Raw genomic sequence first — 19,244 nt, forward strand, 5'->3', positions numbered from 1 at the left:
AGCACACCATTTATCAAATTACACAGATTTCCCGTACAAATTCTACATAAGTTTAGAGGGGTGTTTGTCTAGTTGCCTGAAGTTCTGCTGGTAGGCCTCTGGGATTAACCCAAGAGGTTGAGGCGGAACCCCAGGGACCTTGTTTCTTCATGGGAGGATATTCTCCAATACCAAGACTTCCTACAAAATGGCCTTCATCTCCACCTTGAGGCCAATTTATCATTATGTCAAATAAATCTGCTGTAGCATGAAGACCGTCTTTACAACACCTATCAAATACCTCCAAAGTAGGGCAGAGTGAGAAATCCACTATTCTGAAAGGAACCATCCTAACCCAACAGCCAGCAACAATCTCACACTCCCCACCAAAGGGAAAAAAAATGCCCAACAAATGCACACAACCAAAAATGGATGAGCCCCTAATTTCTGTTATGACCCAGTCCAGGTAGGGTCTGTGACAGAAATTAGTAAATGATGAATTGGGGTTAATTGGCAAGTGAAAGTGAGTATGAATTATGGATATGTGAGTAAACAAAATGGAACAAATCAGAGATGAAACAGTGACTGTTGTATTATGATCAATTATATAATAGTATAATACAATAGGCACAAATCACACAAGAAAGACTTCAGATGGGTCAACACTGAAATCTGACACTTAGATAGCAAAACCTCAGTCCTGAATTGCACAACTATAAACACATTTTCTGCTCTAGACATTAATCAAATCACCACACACACACACACACACACACACACACACACACACACACACACACACACAAACACACACACATCCCTTCTATTCAACACACTTCTCTACATTATACATAGAAATCTAACATGACATCACTTCTTTGCCTTTCAAAACCTCCGACCTGTGAGCCAACTAATCAACAAAGCTGTCAAATGTACTTGGGATGATTAACTGGGATGATCATGTGGGTGATTAATTGTGAACTCAGCAATCAGGTGTAAGCACTATAAAATGCAACTGCTGAGTTTATCTGTCTTTAAGTAAAAGACCTGCAGCATAAATATATGGAAGTATGTAATGTATTCATGTGATGTGTTCACCTCAGTATTGTTTGCTGCACACAACCTTTTTACATGTACGTTTCTATCAGGTCAACGCAATGTTATCTGGACTTAGCCTGACAAACGTAAGAAGATGGAGAAACATCGCTGTCCACAGAGATGTTTTGAATGTCCAGGGCCAACGTGGTGGTAACATCACAATGTAGCTGTGATCACACAGAATGGAGTCCTCCATCGCCACGGCAACTTGGGTCCTTACAACATCACACTGTAAACACACACATTAGACAGACTACACACCACCATCACAGTCCACACACTCACGTTAGACAGACTACACACCATCCTCACAGTCCACACACTCACATTAGACAGACTACACACCATCATCACAGTCCACACACTCACATTAGACAGACTACACACCATCATCACAGTCCACACACTCACGTTAGACAGACTACACAACATCATCACAGCAGGAGACCAAGTGGATGCAGAGCAGATGAAACACAATGTCATTGTCATGTTATCGTATGAATTATTTTGCAAACGAACTGAGGTATTCTGCACCTTTTTGACAATACAGAATATACTAGATTATTAACATTCATTAAATATTAGTTTAGGTGGAGATGGGAAAAATAATTAAAGATTAAAGATAAAATATGAAGCTTAGGGTTGTGTGTGTGTGTGTGTGTGTGTGTGTGTGTGTGTTTCTGTGTGTGTGTGTGTGTGTGTGTGTGTGTTTCTGTGTGTGTGTGTGTGTGTGTGTGTGTGTGTGTGTGTGTGTGTGTGTGTGTGTGTGTGTGTGTGGTCACTATAAAGTCAAAGAGGTTTTTGAATGACAGCTTCATTAGAATGTATCACTATGGTTGACTTGTGGATGAGGCACTAAACTCAGTGAGTGGTAAACTGGACTGTGGACGTCTCAGAGGTGCAGGAGGGAGTTCTGACCAGTGTAGGAGAACAGAATGCAGCAGCTCTGTTTGTATTCTGTTCTGTGTCCAGGCATTTCTGTTACTTCCACTGAAATAAAGCTTCATTTTGGACATTGTCTGCTCTTTTATAAGAGACAAACATCTTTATTAATGTTATCAGACAGTTTCTTGTGCCTGAGTGAGCTTATCTGAACAGACCAGAACATCTGGTGAAAGTATGGCTCTATTCTGGGAGAAAGAGAATCACTCACCCCTGGTAATGCAAATCTGAGTTACAACCCACTGCTCTCTCTCTCTCTCTCTCTCTCTCTCTCTCTCTCTCTCTCTCTCTCTCTCTCTCTCTCTCTCTCTCTAATCCTGCTGAGGTGGATTATGTCGCTCCCTGCTGTCCAGTTTGATGGATTACTCTCCCTGCAGCTACACCAACACCACCTAACATTCATTCCTCTTGTGGTGGTGAGTGTATCATTACCCTGATTAAATGAACAAATAAGAAAAACCAAACGCCACATTCCTAGCAAAGAGAACAAGTTTATGCCCCCATAATGGCACACTCCATTTTCCTACACTCACCTCACTGTTTACACTTCCTGTTTACACTTCATTTTTTCAAGTCAGCTGTATACATGTGTATCTCTCCAAATGTTTATATTTCTATTTCCATTCTATTTCTATTATATTATTTTATTATTTTTATTGATGCTGTGAGCTACCTGTTTTGTTGTACAAGTACAATGATAATAAAGTCTTTTCTGACCTTATCAAATCATAGACCAGCGCCCTCCAAACAGAACATGTTTCTTTATTAGTTATCGATTCCCCCTCTTGTCACGGTAGGCTGGTTGTCCAGCAGGAGGGACACACCTACTCCTGCCCAGGACCGCACTACACTACACTACACTACACACTACACTACACTACACACTAAATTTGCATAATTTTCCATATCTGCCACTTCCCCCAAACACATCCAATTCAGACATGTTTGTTGTCTGACAGTTACTTTTTTAGTTTTGCTTTGAGGCTTTTACAAGTAATGTAGATATTACAACCAACACCTTTCTGTAAGTACATGCCATAAATGTGCTTTACAGATGTATATGCTATTGAGAGCTCTTTAATCAGGTTTGAAAGCACACACACTGCTGAAACACACACATACATGTTTGTGCGAGCTCTTTAACCAGGTGATACACACACACACACACACACACACACACACACACACACACACACATGCTAGTAGAGCTGTTTAACCAGGTGATACACACACACACATGCTAGTAGAGCTGTTTAACCAGGTAATACACACACACACACACACATGCTAGTAGAGCTATTTAACCAGGTGATACACACACACACACATGCTAGTAGAGCTGTTTAACCAGGTAATACACACATACACACACACATGCTAGTAGAGCTGTTTAACCAGGTGATACACACACACATGCTAGTAGAGCTGTTTAACCAGTTAATACACATGCTAGTAGAGCTGTTTAACCAGGTGATACACATGCTAGTAGAGCTGTTTAACCAGGTAATATACATGCTAGTAGAGCTGTTTAACCAGGTAATATACATGCTAGTAGAGCTGTTTAACCAGGTGATACACACACACACATGTTAGTAGAGCTGTTTAACCAGGTGATACACACACACACATGTTAGTAGAGCTGTTTAACCAGGTGATACACACACACATACACATGCTAGTAGAGCTGTTTAACCAGGTGATACACACACACACACAGACACACACACACACACACACACACACACACACACACACACACACACACACACACTAGTAGAGCTATTTAACCAGGTGATACACACACACACACACACACACACACACACACACACATGCTAGTAGAGCTGTTTAACCAGGTGATACACACACACACACACATGCTAGTAGAGCTGTTTAACCAGGTGATACACACACACACACACACACACACACACATGCTAGTAGAGCTGTTTAACCAGGTGATACACACACACACATACACATGCTAGTAGAGCTGTTTAACCAGGTGATACACACACACACACACACACGCTAGTAGAGCTGTTTAACCAGATGCTTCACACACATACACATGCTATTTAAGAGTTCTTCAACAAGGTGATTTGCACACACACACACACACACACACACACACACACACACACACACACACACACACACACACACACACACACACAAACATGCTAGTAGAGCTGTTTAACCAGGTGATACACACACATACACATGCTATTTAAGAGTTCTTCAACAAGGTGATTTGCACACACACACACACACACACACAAACATGCTAGTAGAGCTGTTTAACCAGGTGATACACACACATACACATGCTATTTAAGAGTTCTTCAACAAGGTGATTTTCACACACACACACACACACACACACACACACACACACACACACACACACACACGTGAGAGAGTTCTATAACCAGGTGCTTCACACACAGTTCAGGATCAAACTGACTTTGGTGTAAGCATCATGGTCTCATGCATCTGCTAGAGTTGTCATTGTTTCTGTCAGCTCTCAGGTTGTTCCAGCACAGTGGACAGAGGGAAGGAAGCTCTACTGCACAGCTCTAGGAATGTACCACAGTGCTCAGGCAGTCAGGGGTGCTGCTAGTGGAGCTCTTGGACTGGACCACAGTGCTCAGATGGCTGGGGGTGCTGCTAGTGGGACTTTTTTGTTGGCTTTGAGAGAGCTACTGGAGAGAGACAATTAGTGTGTGTTTCTGGGATGAGGAGAGCAGATGTGCTGATTTCTCTCCCTCCTGTGGCCAGAGTGTGTACTGAAAGGGAGTGTAAAATGGGATCCGCTATACCAGTGTTCTTCAGTCCTTGAGGTTATGTGTTTTATGTTGTTCAGTGTTTTCAGTACTCTAGCACTCACATGTGCGCGCGCGCACACACACACATACACAGACACACACACAGACATTTACATTTACATGTCTGACAGTTGGCAGACGCTCTTATCCAGAGCAACTTACAAAAGTGCTTTGTAATTTACTCATAGAGCACATCCTAGTACAGTACAGTAGAGTCCAATATACCAATGAACTAGAATGCGGTAGAATACAGGTATCAGTGCTGATACCTAGAAATGTGAAACAAACAATAACAAACAATATCAAGCTATACGTGTTAGAGTTTCAGTTACCCAACAGGTTCAGAATCAATGGTCATTTAAATATTCTACAAATGGATAATTCTTCAATTATTATTAACAAAGCATCTTAGCTACAAGTAATGTGCTGATAATGGTACCTGTAAAACTGTGAATATTATGGCTTTATGATTCTTCAGATTTAAGTGTGTTCAGTACTGAGTCAGTGTGTTCAGTAGTGAGTCAGTGTGTTGTGGTTCCTCTCCTCCACAGAGTGTGTTATTGTGCTGTATCACATCCTCCCCCTCAACACCTGCAGTAGGTCCCAGCTGCAGCAGTGCAGTCTCTGTGCAGTCTGACTGAGGGAGGTTTTTGTACGACTATATACACTGTGTGAATAGGCGTGTACTACTGATATCATGGTAACTCTGACAGTAATAATCTCCTGCATCTTCAGTCTGGACTCCTCTGATGGTCAGAGTGAAGTCAGATCCAGATCCACTACCACTGAAACGAGCTGGAATTCCTGACTGTAAGTTAGTAGCCCTGTAGATCAGGAGTTTAGGAACTTCTCCAGGTTTCTGCAGGTACCAGGCTAAACGATGACCATAGCTGCTGTCATAATACACTGCAGGGCTTGTTCTACAGCTGATGGTGACTGTGTCTCCTGGAAGAGCAGATTTCACTGAATCCTGAGTCACTGTTACCTGACATCTGGATCCTAAAAAAATGAATACAAAACACAAAAAAGTTAACAATTAACTGTACATATGCTATTATATAGTAGTACTAACCCTGTGAATAGTTTTTTTAAATAAGAATAGTAGATCTGTGTCACAGTGATAGTTCACCACAGAGGTAAAGCAGTGAGTTACCTTGAGTCCAGAGGAGCAGTGTGCAGATGAAGATGGGGATCAAAGTCATGGTTGCTGTGGGTGAAGTTTCTGGGGCAGGCAGCTCTCAGTCATGAAGTGTTAAACTCACAGGACTATAAACACTCCCAGAGCACTGAAGCAGGTGCAGCACATGCAAAGTTTCCTCTCCCCTCCCTCCCAGGATGAACATTACAGCTCTAAGTGCCCCCTCTCATACTGTGGCCCAAGAATGAAACAGTCTGTTTTCCCTTTACTGATGGGCTCATGAATATTTTAAAGAGCTCTGCTCTGATTGGCTGTAGTTAGCTACAGAGTTGATATTTTTAACAACCAAATTAGTTATCTTCTGAGTTGTCTTGTTGATGAAATATGAATTAAAATTTACCTGACAGGAATTGACAAGGAATCATCTTCTATTGTGGATTTAAATGACAGCTTTAAATGGCAGGAAAATAAATTGAACCTCTGTGTAAATAAGATAGATGGACATTACTATTTAACTGCTATTTTTTACTATTTTAACATTATTAATATTAGCTACTCGCTTTTGATCTCGACAACAACATGAAGTAAATTAAAGTTGTCAGCTCACTATGAAACTGTCTATTTAAGATGATCTGACTTAAAGCAACAAAATGTGTAAAAGAATCACACAGCAGCGCTGGCTGCTTACAGGTTGTGCTTGAGATCATGATGCCAATAAAACTGGAACTGCCTCTCTCTTCAGTGTCAGACACTGAGTGACGCTGCTCCATATTGTACTGGCACTTTTGTAATTCACTCACACATTTATATTTTTAAATGACAAAAATGTAAATATAATACGTAAATGCTTGGAAAATTCTCTGGAGTAAAATCTGCAGAGTAAACGAACAAATTTGAATGAAAGTTGTCTGGAATCCTGTTAAATATGAAATCAACAAAGCCCATTAACAGTGTGGTTCCTTGAGAAGGGTGTGACATCATCATCAGAGCCTGGAATGGTACATTTCTGTATGTAATCTGCCATTTTCATTGTTGATCTGTTGTCATTGTTTTGTTCTTCAGAACTGCTGAAGCTTTAACTGTGCAGGTCGATGGTAATGTCTCCTGGGCTAGAATGTGGGCTGGTGTATGCAAATTTTAGGAGAATAAATATTAATGAGTCAAGACTGTTGTGTAATATTCTAAGATTTTAGAATTGGCTCATTTTACGACCCTGTTTTGCTTATATGCGATTTGTATTTGAAAGAGGAGTAAACAGTGTTTGAGGTTCACAGTATGTCAGTTCGATGTACCAAACTCTACTTATTCAACTTTGCCAAGATAAATGACTTTTTCCATTGTATAAGTCTGTGCATAGTAGACAGCAAGCCTCTCTACTCTACACAGGCTGCTACTCATCTGCTCTTCCATGGTGAGATCTTCTCTACCCATAGCAGGTTACAACCCTGTAACAATGTTGGCCCAGAGTCACTGTGAAGATCCAACTACAGTTTATTACAAAATGAGACCAACATGAATGATAAGCCAAACAGTGCAAGGAGGGAAGTTTACCTCTGTTTTAATTACATGATCAGCAGGCTCTTGTAATAAGGTATTGTTATGTCCGCCTGTATATCTGCCTTCTGTGTTCCAGGTTTTGCCTCTTCCTCTCTGGTGTCCCCCATCCTGATCCACACCCATCCTGATCCACACCCATCCTGATCCACACCCGGTTTTCCAGTGAGCAGAGGATCAAAATAAAAGGACGAGGAAGAGACAAAGGGCTTGGCTTGAGGGCTCATGGGAGAAGAGTTTGGTGTTGTTGGTTTTGACTTGTCGCTACATTTTTGAGCTTGTGTTTGTGTATGACTTTGGATTTTCCCCTTGATTTACGGTTGGTTTTGCCCCTTTGGTTGATTGCTGGATAATATAGTTTCTTGTATCTTGTATGTATGTCTTGTCCTGTCCATAGTTACACACTGGTGGCAGGGAGGGCTGCCATTGTGTTTGGGTGTGGCTTTATCTTTGTTCTAACGGTGTAGTCAGTGTCAGTTTCTTTTTGTTAGCTTAGTCAGTCGTCGTTTTGTTTCTAGTGTGGTTTTGTTTGTTGTGTTGGCCTTGATCACTCCTGATGCAATTGCACCAGTTTCTTGTCTTTAAACACCAAAAACATTTAAATACACTAGATGTTTGCTGTCATCTTTGTCTGCTTATTCATTCCATTACTCATTTCTACTGTAGTAATACTCAAAACCCTCCCAGCCTAGACGGGGTCGTAACAGTATTTATTGTTTCTTTCTATTGGTTTCTGGTGTGCAATGTGACCTTTGCTATTTCTGTTCAATACATTGTAGGACAAACAGTAAACACAGAAGAATATATCAGGAAAATTCTATATATTTGGCCAGGTGTGGGTAAGAGTCTGATGTGTTTTGTAAATGTGGCTCTTCATTCAGTTCTCTGCACATTTGGAGATCACTGGCTCTTTGCCTCTGAGAAGAAGATGAGCAATGTGTGAGACAACTGCAGTTCCTCCCTCAGTACAGCTGGCTCTTCATCTGGCTCTGGGCTGATTGGAGATCAGTGGATTGGGTGAGTTCAGGAGTGTCTCTGTGATGAGCTTCACCTGGGTCTCATTAGCTCTATTGTGGGAGCTGTCCAGGGTTCTGAAGCACGTGGAGTTCCGTGTTGCTGAAACAGATGTTACGACCCAGTCTAAGTAGGGTCAGTGACAGAAATGATTAAATGATTAATTAAATGACAACAATTAAACAATAAATAAAAACACATTGACCACATTTACATTTCGTATATTTTTATGCATCAAAGCTGGACATGCAGCTATCAAGTGCCCTCTTTCGTGACAGTAAAAACACTCCTGTTTCCCAGGGACTTCACTGGTTTTCTGTGAGGTAACGGGACTGCATTTACAACCAGATACACTGATCCTGGATCAGCTTGTATACTTGGATAATATGTTTAACCCACTGAAATCTCAGGGCATTGCCTCTGTTTTTGCATATTTTCTTAAATTCAGTTTTAAGATTCTTAATTATATTTTCATTTACTTATATTAGAGCAAAATTGAGTATTTTCAATGTATGCTACTTTTCCTGATCAAGTTCTTAATACAATGACTCAGGCAGTCTGGACGTTCAGATCGTTGTAGTGTTTTGTCAAGAACCAGTGGAGGGCAGTCTCACGTTATTCAATGCATCTTAATTTTTGTTTGTTTACAGTGTCACTCTCTGTGACTGTTTTTGTTGATTTTTTGTCTTGTTTCATATTTGATTGTACTGAAGATACTGCCAAACAAAAACAAGGTATTAAATATACAAACATTTTATTGGATCATTATTCGGTTATTTAGCAGAAATTCACAGTACATTTACAATGTTCAGATAGAATGCTTTCATTAGTCCTCCTACTTTTCTCAGCATTGATCATTGATTCTATAAAGTTATATTGATACGTCCAAAAAATTGTATCAAAAGGTTATTTTATATTAATTTTCCATAAACTTTTTAATGTACAGTTATTTCGATAATACCAATTCGAAAAACGAGCAAACGGAAAAATATGAGCTGCAAGAAAATTAGTTAATTTATTTTTAATGCCTAGATATTTTTCTTGCATATTTTAAAAAGTAAAAATTGTAGCAGTTCATTATTGTTTTGAAAAAGGCTTTCTAAAACGCAAAGAGGGAGAGCGGCTTCTTTAGTGCAGGAGGTTTTTGTACGACCACTGAACGACTTCGTATCACTGTGGTACACTTTTGGTGGCGGCACAAAGCTCTCAGTTGGACGTAAGTAACTTTCACTGCTTATACAAAAGTTGGTATTTTCTGAAATCATAATCGACATGTTTGATGTTTGATAATAATGCAGACTTAAAAACTTGTTGCGGTTGCATTTAATGTGGTTTACGGGGCAACAGCTATTACGACGTAATTTATCTAATAATAAAATATATGTGTGTATTTTATTTTATTATTTTAAAAATCTAAAAAGCTTTTGGGTAAGTCCTTTATGAGTTTTCTAAAGCATTAATATCGAAGCTATATATTACGCGGTAAATAGTGTCGAGAGCGGCGTGTTTAGATCAGGAGGTTTTTGTACGGACAGTAAACGAGATTGTAGCTCTGTGGTGGACTTTCGGTGCTGGAACAAAACTATCAGTTGGACGTAAGTAGACTTTAAATTTTCTTCACAACTATCCACACATGTAACGTTGCGTCAGTGTGCACGGTGGTTTTGTAAACTACTCGTACTCTTTTATAGACTAATTGTGACGTTAAGTATCTTCCTATATCATAACCGCTGCTATGTCCTTATAGACCTTTTACTTTATACCGATGAAGAGTTTCTTAAATGTCGTTCAGTAGTAAAAACATACATGTTTCAGAAATATCTCTCAACAAGCTTTTATCTGCATGCTGGGTTTATTTTAAAAGGCAGAAATACAATACTCCCATACTGAAGGATCAAAACGTTGGCTGTTACAAATACTCAAATTCCTGTATTATACATCTAGAACACAAGTGTTTAAATGAATTGTCTTGACTTGGATGTTGCATTAAATGATATTAGTGTACAAAAATATGAAAAATATATCCAAAAACACAAATTTTGTAACCAATTGTTATGATTCTACAGAGTCTACAAATATCTAACGCATAAACATTAACGATACGAGTCTGAAATAGTTTAAAGGGATCACCGAATTCAGTTCTGTGAAACACAGGTTAATGCACACACGCACACTTTTAGAGGCACAAAACTCTGCTGGATTTAAGTAACTATCAGCCCTTATTCAAAATTTTTAATTTCTTTAGTTTCTTTTAATTTAGTTTCTGCCTTAATTTTTTATATCTTTATTTAGCTGTATTTCTAACTGTATATTTTATGTATGTAGTATCTTTGATAACTTTTTTATTACAAAAAAGAAAAGAAAAACAAGCATCTTTGGGGTTGTATCGTTCACTAACTCTGAAGCTAAACTACGGCGCTGTAAAGAGAGGAGACGGCAGTGTGTTTAGAGCAGGTTTATGTACGGACCTTAAACGAAGTTAGTGTGGAGGACACTGGACGTAAGAAGAACTTCACTTTTTATTCCCAGTAAATCACAATTTTAAGTAGGTATTGTTTGTAATAAATGTCTCTTTATTAAAGCGCATTAAAGGTGAATTTATTAGCGCGTTTATCCTAACCGTTACAGTGGTGTTGCGAGATTTTAGTGTAAATCGACCCACATTATTATCGTTTTTTTATCAAAAGCATAAATGTTTCAGCAATATTCGCCATCAAACCTTTATTCCGACTACTGGGTTAATTTTCATTAGTATAAGTGTTTGTCCCTGACTGGAGGTTGTTGATGCAAAGCACTTTAACCGTAATACTTGCATACTGAACAACCACCGCCTGTTAAATATACTTCCATTTTAATTTATTTATGACTATAAGTTATATTCATTTGATTGTTTCATTAATTATATATCCTAGGTTCTGATGTCCAGGGAAAATAACATTGAAAATAAAGGTTGTTGATGTAATACATACAAACATAAATAAAATAATATAAATAATAAAAGAGGAAGTGAAACACAACTGATTTTCCTGCTAACGGTTCCTGCCTGTCTGAGCTGTAGACCGTGTTGTGTCTCCTAGGTGACGCCCCGCCCACCCTCACGGTCCTGCCCCCCTCCAGTGTACAGCTGCAGCAGGAGAAGGTCACACTCGTGTGTCTGGCCAACAAGGGCTTCCCCTCAGACTGGAAGCTGAGCTGGAAGGTAGCTGGTAGCAGCTGGAGCTCGGGGGTGAGCCAGAGCTCCGGGCTACTGCAGAAGGACGGCCTCTACAGCTGGAGCAGCACCCTGACCCTCCAGAAGGAGGAGTGGCTGAAGAAGACAGTGACCTGTGAGGCCACCAAGGACTCCCAGTCTCCTGTCACACAGACACTGAGTAGAGAGCAGTGTGCTGAGGCGTGAAACTCCCACATGTGTACTGAAGTGTTCTCCTCTCACTCATTAATGTGCTGTCTTTTAGATAGTCTGTGTTTATTACTCAAATGTTCCTCTGTTTATTGGTCAAAATGAAATAAAAAATGTGAACAAACAACATTATAGTCTTAATTGAAGATTCTTTGCCAACATTGCACAGAACAAGAAATGCCTTTAAAGTGCTAATTGTCTGTACTTCAGAGGTCCGTGTGTGTAATGAGTTATAGGATTAAACTTTGATAATGTTGCTATTTGACCACTCTTGCTAAAGTTTGTTAAGGAACCAGGAAATAAGATGACTCAACATAAGTTTCATTCACTAGAAACTGTAATGTGTAAGTCAGTGTATTTTTGGAACATCATGGAGTGGGTGCTAAAACATCTTTGGTCCTCTCCATATACCATAATATTATTATTGTTTGTAAATTTATGCCTGAAACTAACCGCATATCACTTTTTAACACACGCTGGGCTGTTTTAATAAAATATTGTTATGGGTCCCTTAGGAGGTAATAAAGTTGTTTTTTATTGCAAAAGAAAGTACAGGTTTTATATTAAAAAACAACCAACTTTTTATTAAAAACCCACAGTCCTAATATATTTTGCCAAAATATTTTATAATAGAAACTTTATGCTCCAGGCCTCTGGTATCTGTTTAAAATAAAGCTTTAAGCTAAATGTAATAAATGTAACAGTAAATAACTGCTTAATGTTTGGTATGTTTTATATTATTTGAGTCATACAGTGAATTTATGACACAGGCATGTCCTTCACACCAAAGCAAATGTTTTAGTGTGAGATAGAAGATTTTACTGAATGTTCTTTGGCTGGTGGCATTTAGTAAATTATAATAAGATTATTAAACATTACCCCCTAAATATCTCTACTTTTACACCTTTGATTGTTGGTAATAAACATTTATAATGAACATGAACTGTATTTTTTGGTAGAAGTGTTTCACAGTGGCTGAGAATAATCAGATGAAGGCACAGACATGGTGATTAGTGCTTTAGTGTGTGCTTACATCACCTCTAAACAGGACAGAACCTCCAGAAGATGACTGACACTGCTTTAGCAGTCATGCTACTAGTAGAAATTTCTCTCCACTAATAACTACCTGCTCTATTATAAGAACAACAGAGTGAAGTCAGATCTAGATCTACTACCACTGAAACAAGCTGGGGTTCCTGACCATAAATTAGTAGCATAGTAGATCAGGAGTTTAGCAGCTTCTCCGGGTTTCTGCAAGTACCAAAACAGATCAACACCATCATCCACTCTGTGGCTGGTCCTACAGCTGATGGTGACTGTGTCTCCTGGAAGAGCAGATTTCACTGCAGGAGTCTGAGTCACAGTCACCTGACACATGGATTCTGGGGAAAAAAAAAAATGAAGTCAGTATGAATCATGATTAAACATGAGAGAATAACAATGGCCTGACCTCTGGATTCAGAATAAGAGAAAATGCAGGAATAAGAAAGATATTATGTCTAACTATTATTAAAATACTTAATCATTCACTGACTTAATTTAATTTTATTCATTCAACTTATTTAAATCCTACCTTGAGTCCAGAGGACCAGTGTGCAGATGAAGATGGGGATCAAAGTCATGGTTGCTGTGGGTGAAGTTGCTGGGGCAGGCAGCTCTCAGTCATGAAGTGTTAAACTCACAGGACTATAAACACTCCCAGAGCACTGAAGCAGGTGCTGCACATGCAAAGTGACCTCTCTGTATTAATACACCTTTACCAAATACTCTCTGTTACTGCTCTGTTTTAATACACGTCTACCAAATACTCTCTGTGGCCTCTCTGTATTAATACATCTTTACCAAATACTCTCTGTGGCCTCTCTGTATTAATACACCTTTACCAAATACTCTCTGCGGTCTCTCTGTATTAATACACATCTACCAAATACTCTCTGTGGCCTCTCTGTATTAATACACCTGTACCAAATACTCTCTGTGGCCTCTCTGTATTAATACGCATCTACCAAATACTCTCTTTGGCCTCTCTGTATTAATACACATCTACCAAATACTCTCTGTTACTGCGCTGTTTTAATACACGTCTACCAAATACTCTCTGTGACTTCAATATTAATACACATCTACCAAATACTCTCTGTGGCCTCTCCGTATTAATACACATCTACCAAATACTCTCTGTCACTGCTCGGTTTTAATACACGTCTACCAAAAACTCTCTGTGGCCTCTCTGTATTAATACACATCTACCAAATACTCTCTGTTACTGCGCTGTTTTAATACACGTCTACCAAATACTCTCTGTTACTGCGCTGTTTTAATACACGTCTACCAAATACTCTCTGTGACCTCAATATTAATACACATCTACCAAATACTCTCTGTGGCCTCTCTGTATTAATACACATCTACGAAATACTCTCTGTGACCTCTGTATTAATACACATCTACCAAATACTCTCTGTGGCCTCTCTGTATTAATACATGTCTACGAAATACTCTCTGTGGCCTCTTTTTATTAATACACCTGTACCAAATACTCTCTGTAGCCTCTCTGTATTAATACACCTCTATCAAATACTCTCTGTGGCCTCTCTGTATTAATACATGTCTACGAAATACTCTCTGTGGCCTCTTTTTATTAATACACCTGTACCAAATACTCTCTGTGGCCTCTCTGTATTAATACACCTCTATCAAATACTCTCTGTGGCCTCTCTGTATTAATAAACCTCTACCAAATACTCTCTGTGGCCTCTCTGCATTAATACACATCTAGTAAATACTCTCTGTGGCCTCTCTGTATTAATAGACATCTACAAAATACTCTCTGTGGCCTCGCTGTGTATTAATACAAGTCTACCAAATACTCTCTGTGGCGTCTCTGTATTTGTTTTTTATGATTCATTACACACTATAACACTATAATTAAAAATATAGTTAGTGAAATCTGACACTTAGATAGCAAAACCTCAGTCCAGAATTGCACAACTATAAGCACATTCTCAGCCTTAGACGTTAATCAAATCACCACACACACACACACACACACACACACACACCCCTTCTATTCAACACACTTCTCTACATTAGACATATAAATCTAACATGACTTCATTTCAAAACCTCCCACCTGTGAACCAACTGATCAAACACAGCTGTCAAATGTACTTGGGATGATTAACTGGGATGATTACTTGAGTGATTAATTGTGAACTCACCAATCAGGTCTAAGCACTATAAAATGCAACTGGTGACTTTATCTGTCTTTAAGTAAAAGACCTGTAGCATAAATATACCAGTCTAAACACACACATTAGACAGAATACACACCATCTTCAGAGTCCACACTCACGTTAGACAGACTACACACCATCATCACAGCAGGAGACCAAGTGGATGCAGAGCAGATGAAACACATTGTCATTGTCATGTTATTGGATAAATTATTTTGCAAATGAACTGAGGTATTCTGCACCTTTTTGACAATACAAAATATACTAGATTATTAACATTCATTAAATATTAGTTTAGGTGGAGATGGGAAAAATAATTAAAGATTAAAGATAAAATATGAAGCTTAGGGTTGTGTGTGTGTGTGTGTGTGTGTGTGTGTGTGTGTGTGTGTGTGTGTGTGTGTGGTCACTATAAAGTCAAAGCGGTTTTTGAATGACAGCTTCATTAGAATGTATCTCTATGGTTGACTTGTGGATGAGGCACTAAACTCAGTGAGTGGTAAGCTGGACTGTGGACGTCTCAGAGGTGCAGGAGGGAGTTCTGACCAGTGCAGGAGAACAGAATGCAGCAGCTCTGTTTGTGTCCTGGCATTTCTGTTACTTCCACTGAAATAAAGCTTCATTTTGGACATTGTCTGCTCTTTTATAAGAGATAAACATCTTTATTAATGTTACCAGACAGTTTCTTGTGCCTGAGTGAGCTTATCTGAACAGACCAGAACATCTGGTGAAAGTGTGGCTCTATTCTTGGAGAAAGAGAATCACTCAGCCCTGGTAATGCAAATCTGAGTTATACCCCACTGCTCGCTCTCTCTCTCTCTCTCTCTCTCTCTCTCTCTCTCTCTCTCTCTCTCTCTCTCTCTCTTTCTCTCTCTCACTCGCTCTCTCTCTCTCGCTCTCTTTCTCTCTCTCTCTCTCTCTCTCACTCGCTCGATCTCTCTCTCTCTCTCTCTCGCTCGATCTCTCTCTCTCACTCGCTCGATCTCTCTCTCTCTCTCTCTCTCTCTCTCTCTTTAGTCCTGCTGAGGTGGACTGTGTCGCCCCCTGCTGTCCAGGTTGGTGGCTCACTCTCCCTGCAGCTACACCAACACCACCTAACATTCATTCCTCTTGTGCTGGTGAGTGTATCATTAGCCTGATTAAATGAACTAAATAAGAAAAACCTTATTCTTAGTAAAGAGAACATGTTTAACAACACCCTCCATATTCCTACACTCACCTCACTGTTTACACTTCTTGTTCACACATCATTTTTGCACTTTCCATGTCTGCTGTATATATATGAAGCCCTGCAAATGTTTATTTTTAAATTGCCATTCTATTCCTATTATATTATTTTATTATTTTTTATTGATGCTGTGATCTACCTGTTTTGTTGTACATGTACAATGATAATAAAGTCTTTTCTGATCTTATCATATCATAGACCAGCGCCCTCCATACAGAACACGTTTCTTTATTAGTTATCGATTCCCCCTCTTGTCACGGTAGGCTGGTTGTCCAGCAGGAGGGACACACCTACTCCTGCCTAGGACTGCACTACACTACACTACACTACACTACACTACACCACACTACACTACACTACACTACACTACACACTACACTACACTACACTACACTACACTACACACTACACTACACTACACACTACACTACACTATACTACACTACACTACACTACACTACACCACACTACACTACACTACACTACACCACACTACACACTACACTACACACTACACTACACACTACACTACACACTACATTACACTACACTACACTACACTACACACTACACTACACTACACTACACACTACACTACACTACACTAAACACACTACTCACTACACACCTCTAATCCCATCAGTTGAAGACTACCCTGGTTACACACTCACCACCCCCTCATTTACTGGCAGAGCAACAACATTCTTGAATGTTCACCCCATTGCCACATCACTGCCTCACCTCAGTGGTCCTGCCCTCCCAGTTCACCTCCATCAAGAGTCCAGCGCTGAGTCTGACATCTCCATCCCAGCTCCCTATCAAGACCTCACTGAGGTATTCAGCCCAGTAAAGGCCACACAGCTTCCTCCACACAGAAAAACCGACTGCTCCGTCAAACTACTGGATAACACCTCCCCTCAGTGTAAGGTTTACCCTTTATCTCAGTAGGAAAACCGAGTGATGGAGCAGTATATTCAGCAGGCCTTAGAGCAGGAGTACATTTACCCCTCCACCTCCACCTCAGTGTCTTCTACGTATAGAAGGACAGCAGGCTGAAGGCTTGAAGGGACCACAGAGTTCCTAATGACCTCCTGGTGAAATATCCTCAATGCTGCTTTTGTGCATAATTCGTGAAATTGATTTGTAATACAATAGTCATGACTTTTGTTTGAGAAACTTAAATGTCAAATAGCAAAGGTTTACATTGTAGACGTTTTAGTGTGAAAGGTAGTTTAGTATATGGATGGACTGACATGTTTTGGCTATGCTGAATACTGTACTGTGCAGATGAGACTTTTCTGTTTTTTGGCATATTTTGGTTATAGTTATAATGCTCATTTTTCACTTATACACATGAAGCTTTATATTTTGATATTCTGTAAGGCTTGATATCTAATTTAACGTCATTGTTCAGTCATATTTTATGTCAGTCCTGTTAAGATTTAGTGAAAGTAATGTGACAGACCACACTTTTACTCAATAAATGATTGCACAAAATTTCATTTTAAACATTTATTACATTTATTACATATTTCTATACTACTTTATTTCACTACATTTGTGACCCAAACAGTTTGGTAAACTTATTTCAAACAGTTGTTATTTCTTTATGCAGTACTCTAGGTCAAATGGTACCTCATTAGGAATAGAGCTGAGATTTGTCTAAACATTTTCATGTAAAACATATGGGTATCACACTATAAGAACCTTTAAAGTGAATTTAAGAAAGTATGCAAAAACAGAGAAAATGCCCTGAGACTTCAGAAGATTAATTAGATCTGGGTATATCCATCGTTGTTTACCTTGACAACATACTGGTATATTCCTTTTCCCTAGACCAAGATGTTGATGGAGGTACAGATAGATGGTGTTTTTGATGTAGGTAGGGGTAGATGGTGGGGTGGTGGTAGCTCAGTGGTTATGCTACTTGATTTGTATTCAGAAGCTTGTGGGTTCAAGCCCTGCCACTGTTGGGCCCCTGAGTAAAGCTCTTAACGCTCAAGTTGTAATCAGTCATTGTTGTAAGTTGCCTAGGAACAAAGCATCAGCTAAGTAATGTAAGTTTAATGTGTCTTTGTTGGAGGTACAAGTAGGTAGTGTTGTTGATGGAAGTACGGGTAGATGGTGTTTTTGTTAGAGGTACGAATAGATGGTGTTTAATGGAAGCACAGGTAATTTCTTTTTTTAATGGAGGTACAGGTAGATGGTGTTTTTGATGGAGGTATGGGTAGATGGTGTTTTTGATGGAGATATGCGTCTATGGTATTTTTGATGGAGGTATGGGTAGGTGTTTTTTTTAATGGAGGTACAGGTAGGTGGTGTTTTTGATGGAGGTACAGGTAGATGGTGTTTAATGGAGGTACAGTTAAATGTTTTTTTAATGGAGGTACAGGTACATGGTGTTTTTGATGGATGTTGTGATGGAAAATATTATTCGATCATGTATTATCGTGTGATTCGTATGTAATGATTCATATATAATCATGTTAATCCTTTCATCATATAATCCTATATGAATAGTTTAGTCTGCACACTCTGTCTCTGTATATTGTGTGAACAAAATGACTGTGGCAATGTTGCCTTATGACCTGCATGTGTCGTGACCTCGCATGTGTCGTAAAAGAGGAATTAGGCTTAGGCTTATCTTGCAAACTGTGTCTGTCCTGGTGAGTGCTCTGGTACTGCAGGAATGTTCATCGCCATAAGGAGCAGGGAATGGGTAAACAGGATTATAGAGCACCCCTCTCTGGGGGTGAAGTTTAGGTATAAGGAGCAGGGAATGGGTAAACAGGATTATAGAGCACCCCTCTCTGGGGGTGAAGTTTAG

General features: G+C 39.4%; 1 gene segment (V, D, J or C); it reads left to right on the forward strand.

Moving 5' to 3' along the window:
• Nucleotides 1–9,879: 9,879 nt before the first annotated feature.
• On the forward strand, nt 9,880–11,950 carry LOC113569461. The segment is given in 3 exon segments: nt 9,880–9,910; nt 10,065–10,148; nt 11,631–11,950. Coding segments are annotated over 3 exon segments (435 nt in total).
• The last annotated feature ends 7,294 nt before the right edge of the window (nt 11,951–19,244 follow it).

Source organism: Electrophorus electricus, chromosome 2 (genome assembly GCF_013358815.1).
Source record: "Electrophorus electricus isolate fEleEle1 chromosome 2, fEleEle1.pri, whole genome shotgun sequence".
Taxonomy (NCBI): Eukaryota; Metazoa; Chordata; class Actinopteri; order Gymnotiformes; family Gymnotidae; genus Electrophorus; species Electrophorus electricus.